The sequence below is a fragment of the Bombus bifarius genome, unplaced genomic scaffold (assembly GCF_011952205.1).
Source record: "Bombus bifarius isolate JDL3187 unplaced genomic scaffold, Bbif_JDL3187 scf7180000008233, whole genome shotgun sequence".
Taxonomy (NCBI): domain Eukaryota; kingdom Metazoa; phylum Arthropoda; class Insecta; order Hymenoptera; family Apidae; genus Bombus; species Bombus bifarius.
This window is the reverse complement of record NW_022884528.1, coordinates 429,021-444,322: the sequence shown is the minus strand read 5'-3', so window position 1 is coordinate 444,322 and position 15,302 is coordinate 429,021. Positions and strand designations below refer to the sequence as shown.

The 15,302-nt window shown below is 32.4% G+C and overlaps 2 protein-coding genes across 3 annotated transcripts in view; one reads left to right on the top strand and one right to left on the bottom strand.

The window, feature by feature from the left end:
- Positions 1-6,552, top strand: part of LOC117211410 (UBA-like domain-containing protein 2) — an 87,957-nt gene extending 81,405 nt beyond the window's left edge. Inside the window, exons 4-5 of one of the 2 annotated variants that reach the window (XM_033455238.1) lie at positions 1,957-2,078; positions 4,721-4,816. In XM_033455238.1, the coding sequence (XP_033311129.1) occupies positions 1,957-2,036 (80 nt within the window). In that variant the 3' untranslated portion in view covers positions 2,037-2,078; positions 4,721-4,816. Of the gene's footprint in view, positions 1-1,956; positions 2,079-4,720 lie in introns of both variants that reach the window. The other variant, XM_033455234.1, reaches the window with a different exon arrangement.
- An 833-nt stretch (positions 6,553-7,385) lies between these two features.
- LOC117211411 (1-phosphatidylinositol 3-phosphate 5-kinase) lies at positions 7,386-14,987 on the bottom strand. Its single transcript, XM_033455239.1, has 14 exons — positions 14,873-14,987; positions 14,486-14,700; positions 14,210-14,399; positions 13,900-14,137; positions 13,598-13,804; positions 13,311-13,525; positions 12,909-13,251; positions 12,485-12,845; positions 12,144-12,414; positions 9,354-12,057; positions 8,707-9,257; positions 8,269-8,601; positions 8,023-8,184; positions 7,386-7,951 (listed from the first exon to the last, which is right to left on the bottom strand). Exons 1-14 carry the CDS (start codon positions 14,985-14,987, stop codon positions 7,755-7,757), a joined length of 6,102 nt encoding a protein of 2,033 aa, XP_033311130.1. The 3' UTR covers positions 7,386-7,754.
- Positions 14,988-15,302: the final 315 nt, after the last annotated feature.

Genomic DNA, 15,302 nt, shown 5'->3' with positions numbered 1-15,302 from the left:
TAAATGTGATCGTCTATATATTTACGACTGCGTAAAAAAGCTTCTCAGGACAAAGTTAAGCTACCTCAAGGGGCATATGTAACGGTGGAAAGAATTTTTTTCTCTAGTTTACTTCTTTAGGAGATTTTAATATATATATATATTTTTTTTTACTTTCTTATATACATACCATGTACTTTTTTACACCAGTTGACATGATTTTTCATTCTCTGTACAAAAGTATCGAAAAAGGTATGTCGGGAAATGCACAGTTTAAAAGATATTTCGATTTTAATTCCGTTAAAATGTACTGTATGAAAGACCAGGAAAACATAAACAGAAGAGTGTTCGCGCCTTTTCTTCTCTCTCATACGCCGAACTTTACAAAATTCAAGTTACGATATCTTTCGAAGTAAGCATTTTCAGACACGAGAACCTTTAATACTTTTGTATAGAGAATAAAAAATCACATCCGCCGCTGTAAAAAAAATATATAGAGATATATATAAAAATATACCGCTACGCTTGAGATCTGGTGGAGAAATGACCTCGAGAAAAAATTATTTTAACCCATTACACGTGCTTCTTGAAACAGTTTAATTTGGTTTTATTTATTTTATTTTCTGTTAATCTAACTTAGCCCGAGAAGCTTTTTCATACAATCGTAAATAAGACAGACATCTAGGTGATTCCATTTAACTGAGACAACCTATATTATTTATTTTTTCTTTCTTTTTTACGATGTATTTATACCTAATAAATGACTTTTCAATGTCGAAAAATTGTTTAGATATTTGTAATTTCGTATAATCTTTAGAAGTACAATGACGTTATTAAATAGAATGCGGGTTTTTATGCAAATTCAATAGTTTTATCAAGCTGATTAAAAAAATGAAACCTAAACAAAAATTTGTCTCACCTACTAAATATTGCAACGTGTGCTTTGCTTTGTATATCTGATGCATTTTTTCATATTTCGCGCATTCTGTAAATTTTTCTTTAATAAGCTATTAAGATACAGTTGTGTGCAGAAATTTTCAGTCAACTTTGAACTTTTCGCTTCACACCCCAAAAGTGATGTCGTACGAAATTTTAACTGATATTACGTAACAATATATTGCATAACAATGTTTATTTGTCACGTTGCTTCCTTATATTTCCCATACCCCCTCTATCCAATTATTATTAGTTACAATTCGTTTTAATATTAATTTTACAATCAGAAGAATATGCCACTATAATAATGAGATAGACCTCTAATTTTAGCTTCCTGTTTATATTGTAAAACCGTGCAACATTTTAAACAGTTCCTCCGCAAACACAACACGAAAATGCATTGCCATTTTTCTCTGAATCACGTTTTATGTTCGTTATGTTATTTTCCTTCCGGCGCGAGAATAGTTTTCAACTGCATTGCGCATACTAATCAATTTATATGGATGGAAGGGTGCATTCCTATACTTTGTAAGTCTTGGACGTTATTTCGTAACTGCACTCTTATGATCCTTCGTGTCTAGCTTAAAATTGCATAAATTATCACGCGATTACGATTTCCAAGAATTTTATTATCTATCGACCTTTTTTAGCTCTGTTTATGCAGAGAAATTTTTATACGATTAAGATACCAAACAATATGTTTTATTTAATTGATGTTGCATTAACGCAACATTTCATTTATCATTTTTTTCAACCAATTTATATCATTGAATTTTATTTCTTTCAAATTCTAAACAACATACACTTCGCTTATCATCCAGCCAATCTACGTTAGAGGAATCTTACTTTTCGAATTCCGTTTTACTGTTGCAAAAAAGGAATTCCAAATATTCCTCTCTTCCGATATCTTTCTCGTCGCTGTTTCTTTTCCTGTCCAGATTTTTTCATTCCATTGACTCATTCTTAAAGATTCATTCTGTAAAATTCGGAGCTGCTCGAACATCTACAGCAGCATAATAAATTATTTTTCCTTTTTTCCAGATCACAGAAATTCTCTTCGCGTATTATCTGATTTATGTAGCGAGCTTCCACGCATAGTATTTTACGCTGCGTTTACGTAACTTTTATGCGTTATTTCATTACTCGATCTTTAACGAGTTAAGGTAACATCTAAATATCTGTATATTAATTAGAAAATATTAAAATGTATATCAATGTATATGTTATATCTAATAATGCAACGTACAAAAATATATAATTAATATAATCCAAAGCATCTACAAACTTTGGAAGAGACGTTAACGTTGACACTGCTAATTCTGATTTAGCATGCTATTATGTAACAAGTTTAATACGCTTATGAAATGTGGCAATTTTCTACGAGGACAATTTATGTCCTACGGAATCTTAGATGGTATTAAGCGTAAGCACTTGAGACTTGTCAATGTTATGCAATTCTAAGAAGCATTTTATTCAGTTCTGTAAGAAATATATACCGTGGTGAGAGATAAAAGTATTCGTACAGTCGATTTATTGCAGAAATAGAAAAAGATGTTATTGACTTTATGGGAGCAATCGATGTGCACGTTATATTTTGCACCAATGTTTCATAGTCGTTGCGGTCTACTTCTTCGTGAAAGAACATGTTATTGTATCTTACGTATCTACGGTCATTCGCAGTAATAAATACACAGGAGCAAAAGTTAATCCATAAACGCCACGTAACATCGAGAAACGTCTTCGTTAAATTACGCTTTTATAAATTGAAATTAGAAACACAAATGGCGTGAATCACCGGGGGGTCACGCCTTTTTCTTCACCATCAGGCGGCGTGATCCACCGGTGGCCCACGCCGTCAGATAGAAGCGCAGATTGTGGCACAGCGGTGGCTCACGCCAGGTTCAACGTGTTAATTACAATACAGATATCAATTAATAGCATCGTATCTTGCCCCGACGAAATGTTACAATCACGTGTGAATTTTATCTCATTATCTTTTTGTATTTTTGTATATTTTTCTACTTATTATTTCTTTGCATTTTTCTATTTATCGCTTTCTTGTATATTTATCCCCCTTCATATTTTCATTTAAATTGTACGAATACCTTCCTTCCTCGCTGTACGTTTACTACAGCACATATTACTATTTACATGAAGTAATTTATTATAAAGTAATTGAGAAATTTGCAAATCTGTAACATAATCTGGATAACATAAATTAAACTTGTTTATTTCAGTCACGGAGATCGCATGCTTTTCGTGCTTCATCCTTTTCGTAAAAACAAAGTATTATTATTTTCCATGATTCGATTATTTATTTCGAAGATAATTTTTTAAAGGGCTCGTAAAAATTATTCCATGCGCTATTAATTAACAGCAGCAATTTATCAGGATGCGATAAATTATTGTCTGTTTGAAAACAATTGATTCACGGAACTTCGCTGACTGAGGGTTTTCTTACTCCAAGTCCATCAAGTCCACAAATATCTTTATCGCCTTTCTTTAATCCATTAAGGGCTAAGTAGTAAAATAACGAACAAAAGTTGCGGAAACGCGTAACGTTATCGCAAGGTATAAAGAACGTAACTTACGTATTGTTTCAACTTCGTAAAAAGAAGAAAAAACGGATACTTTACAGAAGCCCGCTATGCAAATCAGAAACATTAAAGAAATTTTAATTATTTTCCTCTAAATATTTTAATCTCTTCGAATTTCATATCATCGAGAAGCTTGGCTAGAAGAAGAGACAATAGCGAAAAAATCTGAAGCTAATTGTTGGAATTTATGTCATAGAATAAATAAAGAGATGAAACCTTTGAACAGGTGCTTATAGGAATCGAAAGATTACAAAAAATGTAATAGACTTCAATCATGTAAATTGACCAAAAAAGAATGACAGATGATATATTGGATAGACTCAACGGTGACTCTTAATTGGCCAATATTCTTTGAATATTTTCATTGCGCGTTCCAGACAGCGTTTAATGAATCAAACTCTCCGTTACTTTTAACGCGAAACATTCTCATAAACAGTGAAGAAAAATTAGCGAGCTCCTAGAACAGCGATTTCCTAGGCATTCTATACCTTTTCTCGAAAGAATCACAGTGAGAAATACTCACGACACGTTACAAAAGAAAATACAGCGGAATGTGCTATAGCTAGAATGGACTAATTAGTTCTAGAATATTGTTCGTTGTAGTAGTTAAAAGTCTTACAGATTTCTCTTTAGCATACGAAAAAATACATATACATGTATATTGCACGCGATATACGCGTATATACGGTGTATATACACCGGTCCCTGGAAGTATTTAAACACTTATCACAGAAAACATATATGTCTATTGTATGTGCTATGCAAAATAGCACATTCTTTTATATGCAAGTGCATATTTTTTTTTTATTTCATAGCATTGACTCATAATTTCATTAGCACTGTAATGAAACACGACTATCGTGATTACTATATTGATAGAATTTGAAACCAATCTGGAGATGCGCAATAGCTCATGAAAGTATTTAATCACTCACTACACAAAAATTGTATGTGTACACATGATTGTATGTGTTATATACATAAAATTTTGTTAGTACTGTTATGAGTCATGATTATCATGATTATTGTATTGATAAAATTTGAAACCGTTCTAGAGATGTACAGTGGCTCGTGAAAGTATTTAATTACTCACCATAGAAAAATTTTATGTATATACATATGTGTTTATATATATACATGTACATGTTGTATAGAGAAATGTGAGTTAAATTGGAAGTGTAAATGGTAAATTGGTTCTTCGATTGCAGGAATGTCGCCGAGCCAAAATGGATTGCATCAGAACTCGATGCAGATGGGGATGGCGACGCAACACCACGGAGGACGGTGTAGCGTGACCGGGAACACGCAACAGCAAACGCAAAGTCAACAATTGGGCCTAGGCGAGCCGCAGAGATAAAAGAGACTTGCGATTCGGCGGCCCGTGCGCAAGATCCCGAGGTCGCACGATGTGCACGTAAACGGTGTTTAAAAACAGGAGGCAATGGTTTATAAAAGATCGACTGACTCGCCAGTGTTACACGCTGCGTAACCACGAGAGCGATTTATTAGCCGAGATTCACGCGCTCGTATCTCCTCATCCCTAGAAGAAGGACGCATGATATTCCTGCAAAGAAAACGAACAAAAAATCTCGTGCGCAAAGAAAGAAAAACACAGATTAATCATTTAGGACGTGCACGTCTCTAGAAGAAAACAAGATCTCCCTCTGTCTCTAATAGAAAGGAATCCTCATCTCTATCCTCATTGAATTGCACGATATACGTACGTGGATCTCTAGAGTAGCCGATGCGACCCTCGTTTATTCTTGTTATTCTTTGATATATACATATATATGGTGTACATCGAAACACAACACGTCGATCACGGTCGAGCCTCTTCAGGACCTCTCGAAAAGAAACAAAAAAAAAGCTCTTCTCTTCTTCCGTCGGATTATTCTGGTGATACGAGTAAGAGAGGAGGGAAGGGGGAAGAAAGAAGGGAAAAAGAAAACACACGGAGAAGAAGGAAGAACACGAGAACGGAAGTTGCAAAGACTATTTTTTATTTTTTTCTTTCTCATTTCCTTTTCAAACGTGCTGCTGGGACGGTAGTTCCTATGGTTATGAAAGACAGCGATACTCTCCTTAGCGTTTATGAAATTAGTATGCGTCCAGAATGCCGCTTGATGTAAATGAGTAGCGAGAAGCCTCCTCCACCGTCCCGAGTATCTTCCTTGTTGTTTCTCGATCTACAGACTCGCGGCTAGATAGGAAACATTTGCGGTTCGTGGGCCGCGGAAGTCAATGAGAAATCGAATACCACTTCCACACCATAGTACAAAAAATTGCCGGCACTGGATAGCGCTTAGCGATGAATGTTAGTTTATGTTTATTTTATTTCCTTTTCTTTCTCCTTTTTTTCTCTTTCTTTGGTAGTCGAACAAGATACATCGTGAATGTAATTCGATTCCGGTTGACTATAAGTTGAAAAAAGGTTATTGTACTCGTATTTCTTGTCGTCTGTTTTGTTTTTGACGACGATCGAATTTAATACAGAGACTTTTATGTAAAATCCGATCATTGTCGGCATTGTTTTATAATGATAGTAATAATATAAAATGTCTAACGAAAGGTTGAAAAAGAAAAAAAAAAATTGTTCATGCTCAACGCGACAAGAGCAATGAATAGAAACACGAGGCTAATATTATAATGAATGCGAAATTACGACGAATTATTATGTAAAAAATTGTAAAAAGAAATTTACTGATTATGTAATGTCCACTAAGTATTTATGTAAAGTTACTCGAAGAATTATATATGTATACATTTCTTAGAAAGTCGTTTACACGAAAATATCACTTGCTCAGATAGTATATCCAGTGTAGGTCATTTTTGTTCTACGAGGAAAAAGGCAGTGGAGCCATATTAGCTGAGCTGTTTCATCGTCAATTGAATTTATAAATAGGAATACAAATAGGAATTTCGTACTACTTCACATGTGAAATGATTTGATCCTAGAGTTCGTGTTATTCGCAGAAATTCTTGTACAACAGCTTATTGTAATTTACCTAACCAGTATATAATAAAACTGTTTTCCATTTCAGTCAATCATTCTTACATAGATATCGGTAACATATATCTAAAGTTTAGTTTCATTTTCGCTCCGAACAATCTTTTTCTCACAATAGTTTACTTAATCGCGCGATGCATCTACTATCGATTCGTATTTAATTTCAAACAAATGAAAGACATTTTATTATCCCTCTCTGAATAAACATATAGAATGTTGAAATACATCAGCCAGTTGCAGATTTCTTACTTTCAGTAATTAATAAAGTCATAGTCTCAAAAGATACAAGGGACATTATGATCAGTATAATCTAATTTTTAAAGATGGAATAGTTCAAGTATTCGACTTTCGCAGCAGCTTCATCATTATGCATTCATTTATGTAAATATGGTAGAAATGATGTTATGCGAAAATTGAGTATGAGATGTTTTTCTGTAAGGTATACGCTTTAATGTCTTTTTTTTTGTGTTTGTAACGTGTAGATCAGTGTTGTATAATGTATTATAGTTTATACATTATTATATTTTTCTTTGTGACCTGATCATAAGATATATACAGTATATTAAAATTATGTATTGGTATGACAAGATATCTTTTTTAGAAAAATTTTGTTCATTTTAAATACATAGAAATTTTGAAACACTGATCTAAACTATTATGAAAATATTATTATGTTATGAAACTCTTATTATTACTAAAATTATTATTATTGTTTATTTGACTATCAATGATAATAAATAATGTTTATGTACATAATTTTGAAAATTGATCTAAATAAAACATTAATAATGGTGCTTTCATAGACTCTTATATAATTTTACGTAATTCTCATTCACGCCCTTTGTGCTTCGAACTTGGAAAGACAATTCGCTTGGTAATTTTAATATTAACGTATTATGTACATGTAATACAATGATCAATATATTAATAAATCCAAATACAAGCGACATAATTTAAATGTTACATCGCTATATAAATTATGAGATTAAAACTGTACAATGAGACTTTCCATTACAATAATGGTAACATATTTTTATCACTTTTCCATTACAAAATATCGTAATGTCGACTAGTAAAAACAAAATTCTATAAATTATTAATATCCAATTACGTATCTTTATATGTAACACTGTTTGTTACATTTATGTCAGCTGCATAGAAAATATATATACAATATGTTTAGTATACCGTATTTGTGAAAAATTGGAAATCTCACTATGTGAAAGTCATATTTATCATGTTTCTACTCCTCTACCTAAACCAGACCACCTGTCCGGTACAGGTAAGAAATATCGGTGCATAGCGGCTATGAAACGAGCTCGATATTCTTCTGGTGATATTATTGTTGGCAATTTTCCCTGGCCACCTAGTATGCCCGTTTTCTTCACCATTGTTTCTAACTTCTTGTCCCAAGTAAACGTTCGTATATAATCTGTAATTATAATAATAGTTCCAAGATATCTTGTATCTAGAAATATTACATTCATAATTCTCTAAACTTACCTATTATACCTAGGACGAGTTCATCTGAATTTGGTTCTAAACCTACTAATAGTGAATAATCCATCACAGAATTATCAGCCAGGAATTTTGTGTCTTGTTCAATAGCTCTATTTAAAACCGCTTTGGAATGTGATCTGATATAGAGCGGCGAATCGCAGCTCACTAGAAATATATCCTATATGTATTTGACTGAGAAATTTTTATACATATATCTATATAAAATGATATTAGCACAACACCACTTACTATTCAATAAATTTTCATCGAGCAATACAAGTTCTCCTTCGTGACACGTATCATCAGGATTTACAAGACGATTTCTCACTGATCCCTTCAAATCAAATTTGTCTGTTATCGTTCTCTTGTAAAATAAGTTCTCCATCACTAATACACTAGTTCGAAGTGCTGCATTTGTTGTATTGTTTTTAAAAGATACTCTGTAAACGCCGACTATCTTTCCTAACAATGTCGGCTGCTTAGTCTGTTGACATTTTTCCATATAGGAAAAGTAATTTGGTGCAAAATCAAGAAATATTTGCATTTCTAGTCTAGACATCTCTTTTATAATAAACCTATCGTCTGTAACAAATTATGTATCGATCAAGAAAATTAATACATAGAGAAGTTTATTTCGTACTTCATTACGTAATGTAAAAATATACGTATATTCATATAATATTATACCTCGACTTTTGCAGAAACTGCTTCCGCTTTTTCCACCTCTTGCAGCCCATTGTACACTTCGACATAAACTTCTTGTAAAACCATCCTCTCCACACGGTAAAACATTTTCTCTAAAAGCAGCAAATTGTGCAGCGAAATATATTCTACAATAGAAATTTGTCGTTGCGTCGTTAAATTGAACTTCGATGTAATTTTGTTGTTTTGTTGTTTTCTTGTCTTCATCTGTGTCTGTTGTTGTTGATGGATTTTGTATGCTAGAATCCGTATTTGAAATAGTTTTATCAGAATCTAAGGGACTTGCAGGATTTGGGCTATTTCCTCGGAAAAATGACAAAACAGATGGCCGCTTAAATTCTCCAGATTGGATCACATCAGGAAGATTCTCTTTATTTTCGGGGAATTTACGCTTATTCAAGGGACTGGGATTTAAATCAGGTCCTTTCGTCGTACGCATTAATTCCTGAAGTACATGTTTATAGTCATGTGAATCTAGTGCATATGCGATTATAGATGAAGGCTCTGATTCATATACCACTATAGGTACAACTGATCTGTAAAACAAAGATATTTTAGAATATTAACTAATTATGTATAATTATTTTCTAACGTACTAAATATGTAGAAATGTTTTAATATAATCAACAAACCCAAGAGGAAGTAAATGATGTTCTAAAGTTCCTAAAGGATTTACTATCGGCTGAGTAACAGGAACGGAAGGTAATAGTTGTGATAGAATAGTCTTTTTCTTTTTCTTTTTATCTGGCATGTCATCAAAAGTAATAGGCAAAACATCAGAATGTGATCTTTGATGCATTTTTGGAGATTCTTGAATGATAACAATGTCTTCAGGATTATTATTTTCTAAGACTTCGTTGTCTGAATTTTCTAAACCTTCCATTCCTTGTAAGTCATTTTGTGCAGCAGCAATGGCATCAACAGCATTATAGTCCGCTGACATAGGACTTAAATCTTCTAACTGCGATTCTGATGCAGTATCTTCTGTTATATATCCATCTGTATCAATTATACTATTACTTCCAGTCGTCAACGATCGTTCAGTAAACCGTCTTGGTCTTTCATCCTTCTTTTTAACGGACATTTCCAAGATATTTGCATTCCAAGTAAATACAACTTCTGATATTATTCGTTTGAGGATTACTATTCCATCTTCAATTCTAAACATTAGAGCTTGAACCTGCTTTTCAGATACTTTTCCTTCAAGTTTTTTGTTCTCTAAAGTGGGGGACGTCAATTTCAATTGAATTTCTTCAATTTTATTTTTGAAATACTGTTGATCCTTAGATAGCTGCTGTTTAACAGCATTTAAAATATCTATATCAGTTTGTAAAGTTGTCAATTTTTCTCGTATACAAGAAAAAACTTCGTCTCCTTTCAATGCTATACTTTTCATCTCTTCTATCACATCTGCATGTTGTTTTGGATCATACATAATATTTATCACCGGAGGTGGAAGTGAAATCTCCCATTGCGATATTTTTGTGTATTTAAACACAGCTAACATATTTTTCTTTGTGAAATATTGATAATGATCATGATGAAGTGAGTGTTGACAAGTATCTGTTCCGCGTCTGGTGTACGCGCTTCCATGAAACCGTAGTTCCAAATACTTTGCAAAAGATAAAGACCAAGTATCATCCGACATTGGAACTACTGGTGAAACGCTTTTACATTTCATACATTTGCTCCACATTAAAATTTGATTTGCATTCTCTTGAGAAAATGGATCGGTGCTCATTTCACTTAAACTAATATATATACATCCGCCGTCGTGTGCAAATCGTCGGATATGATGAGCGATTTGTGCTCGACATGCTTGAGCAGGACATTTATATTCAGATGTTAAACAATAACGTTCCAAGAAACGTCCAAGCGCAATATCATTTCTTCCATATAAATCCATATTAACTACCCAAGGATTTACGCAAAATGCTGGTGTATCACTATTACCAGTATGTGAGAAACTACAAAATAACACAGATAAACGTTGATGACTAGCAGGATCTAAACAATCGGGCCACATAGGAGGTTGTTCAGTTACTTCTGATTGTACCAGAATTTGTTTATCCGATAAAACATTATTCGTTGGATATAAGCGACTACCACATGCTCTAAAATTGGCTAATAAAGCTTGTACCTTTCGGCTATCCACATCTGTAGTTAATCTCGCTTGAACAAATGGATGTTGTGGTTTTAATTTTAAATTCATTAATGGGTTTTCAATTACAGACTGTTCTGTAAATACATTACCCGTTTTAATTTCTTTTACTTTATCCATAAATTGTACAGAATAAAAGATTTCTCTCGGGAAAAAACTTCGCAATATGCAATTTCTTCCTGTCTCAGTTTCTAAATAAGGAACAGAAAATTTTAAATAAGGCGATACACTTAATATAGTGCCTTCTAATGCTTTCTTAAATTTATTTAATAATGGTAAATCGGCAACGCTCAAATGTTGTCCATTTGGACTAGTTTGACTAAAGACATCTTCTTCATCTTCATTTAAGTATTGATGAAGAGGATCACTACGATCGCTAATAGATTCACCATAAATACGTTTTTCTTCTGAGACAACTTTATCTTTTATTTTTGATTTTTCAACTTCTTCTTTAATATTTTTATTCACTTTTATCGTAGTCTTTCCACCAAATAATTCCACTGTACTATTTGTATCTTGCTTGCCATCTATATCAAGATCGGAACTATTATTTAAATTATCATTATTTGTTTTACTTGTTAGGCAATTCCCTGCAGCTTTTTCGTCAATTACAGAAGATTTTGTTTTGGGTTTAAATAATTTTAAAGTATCATAAGGATCAATATCTTCAGATAATATAGAAGATATTTGTTTAATGGAGTTTGAAGACAACATATTCTCAGTCTGATATGAAACTATGTCTTTTATTGGTGTACCTTCATTTAATGAAAGTTCTAGTTCTAGACATAGTTTATCACTTGATACACTTCCAGAATCTTCTTGAACTTCTGATACCTTTAAAATTTCCTGATTCTCTATATACTCTTTGCAATGACCCAATAACAAATCATTTTCTTCACTAACTTTAGCATGTAATATTTTATTGGTTTCTTGAAAATCTTTGAAATCTTTGCACGTTTCATCCAAAAATGGATTATCTTTAGGCGATGGTGGTCTTGCAAATTCATCCATAAGAAATGACTTTTCAAGACGCCAAGAATAAGCAGCAAAGATCATCATTGAAGTCACATTCTTTACTTTTTTTAATTCTGATTGAGAACCACCTCGTAACAAGATTGTAGCTCCTAAATGTGGATTTGCACATCCCTCAAAGTACATTAACGTTTTAATACCATCTAGAAAAAAGGAAACAAGATATTAAGGTTTAGTTTACTAAAGAAAAATTTAATAGAGAGAAAAATTGTAATGTTTTATTACTCACTTTTATCATTTGAAAAGTTTCGCAAATAAAATTTTTTACATGTACCAAGCATATACCTTGCACTTATGTGTGCATCAATAGTATTTACAATATTAGCACCTGTACACCGTGCAATCCTTTCAAGAACACTGAGTTTTACATTCAAAACAAGTGTTACTCCACATTCTCTGAGTCTATCTTGTGCTAATCTTGAAACAGAACGATGTACTAGTACAACATCTGGTCCAAGTGCGGTAATCCTAGCAACTGTGTGACCCAAATATTCGTTTTCCTACAAAACAATGTTTTTCTGATATATTTATGATGTGAAAATAATAGTATTATTAAATTTTTCTTCATACTTGTAACATCACAGGTTCTAAACTTAATAATTTTCCTTCTACGCGTTGATACATGAGTCCACACTGAAGTAATAAAATTTTTGGATGAGCTATCATTGCGTTCATTCCTCTGTGTGCAACATTTTTCGTACAAACTACACCAGACACAATTTCACAATCATCTCTACTTCCGCCAGGACATTTTTTTATTTGTACATATTGTCGAATATCCAAATCATCCACATTATGATTTAAATCTGGTCTAACAAAATCAATAATTTGGTGGGCGATGGGGAGTATTACTTCTGACCAACTTTGTGATAAACCTTCTTTATTAAGAAGTTGCTTAATTAGTGAATCTTCATGTTGCTTGTACGCAGATCTATAATTAAGTATATTTAAATATAATTGTTATTATCATTGTTAATATATATTTGATACTCACGTTAGACATTCATACGCATGTAGTTCTCCAAACACGGTTCGCAAATTTGTTGGTTTATGCCAACCGTTCTTTTCTTTAAATTCTTGTACTTGTAGTGTATCATTTAAAAGATCATCAGCAATCTTAAAATTACATTTATGCGATTTTACTGTGACTTCCTTCTGTTCAATTATACCATCACTGCTATCTACAGAAATTGTAGTTAAGTCTTCCGATGTAGGTCTTTTTAATGTAACAGTAGATGCTTCTAAGTTTAAATCTAAGTAAAAACTTGAACTAGATGATGGTAAACGTCCAGTTGTTTGTTGTACTGAATTCGAAGGTTTTGTTTCACTTTCTGAATCTAAAATTTAAATATATTAACAAATATACAAAATAGTTTATACAAATATTTCATATTACCAGTTGTTGAATCATGTTGTGGGATAGTTTTTACCCATGCTGGTTCTTGAGCATCACAGGTATTTTGAGTCTCAATTAATAAATCCATGCTTTGCATATTCGATAATTTGACTGGCTTAAATATAGTTGCTGTATCACTAAATATATTATCAGCAACTACTGGTTCTATAAAACCAGCTTCCAGCAATGCCTGGCCTATAGCAGTAGCTTGCACTCTATAAAATATTACATTTCAGTACTCGTTGTTCTTTTTATTATACTTTCTTTTAAATTTGTTTTAGCTTTACCGAGTAGCTGCTTTATTTTGTGCTATCATCCAATTCACTAATTCATTGGCCAGAAAGCAATTATGATAACTTTTTAGTCTAACTCTATGTGTTTGTAAGATAATTGCTTGACTAGATCTAAATAATTCTTCATAAATCATTCTCAAAGAAGCTGAATTTTGTAAGACAATAGAACGTTCCTGTGATGTTAAGTAACTAGTTGTTGGCCTGAAAATCATATTTCACAAATCTTAAATCATATTAAATTATAACATTTAGCTAGATACACTAGAGACATTAGCTAGAGACAGCTAAAAATATACCGTCCAATAGCATATTTTTCTTCCATATACCCTACACTTGGTTTCCTATAGATTGAACTTTCATCTTCTACTGATTCATTTGAACATTTCTGTGTGACAGGTGGTGAATTATTTCCATATTTAACTTGCAGGTCTTCTTGCAATGCCTTTAAATCTGCTGATAGATCGCTTCTCATGTCTGATGATTGTAAATAAGATAAAACTACTTTGCAACAATATGTACATACTCTGAGATCACCTATTACAAAAAGATTATTATTATCAAGTGCAAATAAATACAATAAAAAATAACCATTTATCATTTATATACCGGTGCATCCCATAACTTTTCCAGGAATCTGATCAGAGCAACATTTCGAACAGAATATTTGTCCACAAACACGGCAATGATGTCTTCTGCGAAAAGTTGTAAATCGTTCACCACATTCATAACACTGCTTGCTTACACTATCTGGCATCCAATAGCTTCTTAGCTGAGAATCTTTGTACGAGCGTAAGTTCTATATTAAGTTAACAACATTAATATCATTAGTAATTCAAATAATTTATACTGCTTAATATTCTTAAGGCAGGTTTCATTACTTACGCTACTTTTCAAAGCTACAATATTACTAATACGTTTTAATACATTTGGTAAACTTCTTCCTTCACGAGTATCTAATGGAAAGTTCATCATACTTGAACTGTCATCTTCAGGTGATTTTTCAGTACTCTCTGACTGTTTCCAAGATTCAGAATCAGATGAGCTTTGTTCTTCATTGGTAGTAGAAGAGATTGTAGAATCATCAACATTTTGTGAACCTAACAATTAAGCACGTTTAAAGAGTTAAGCATGTATATTAATTGTTAACTTAAATATTCATTCTTTAGCTCGTATTTATAGATACTAAAATGTAAGCCACAAGTAAATTAAGTTATTCCAAGTTGTGATACTGAAGAAACTATATTGTGATACAATAATTAAATATCTTACCTTTAGTGAAGTTAAAAAATTTGGAAAATAGAGAAGCTACAACAGGTTGGCTTTCTTCAGGACTTAACGGAGCGAACTCCGTAAGTTTAGACGGTGAGTTCATATTTTTGTTCATTTTGTTCAATGCTATCTTCCAATATACATTTTTAGGATGAACTTTTCACTAGACACTGTCTTCGTATCTACGTCGATCAACGTATGCGAATAAAAGATTTTGACAGAAATGTCAGATGTTTGCGTACTTAAATCATAATACACTTACGCTTGCTACAGATGGCACTGTACACAATGTGCAAAAATTAAAAATATAGTATTACTTCACCTACATATAGGCTTGACATTTAACGTATCAACTTTATTAAAATTTGTTTATAATTCGTCATATTTTTGAGAAAATAATTAGAAAAATAGAACGGTAGAAAATTATTTT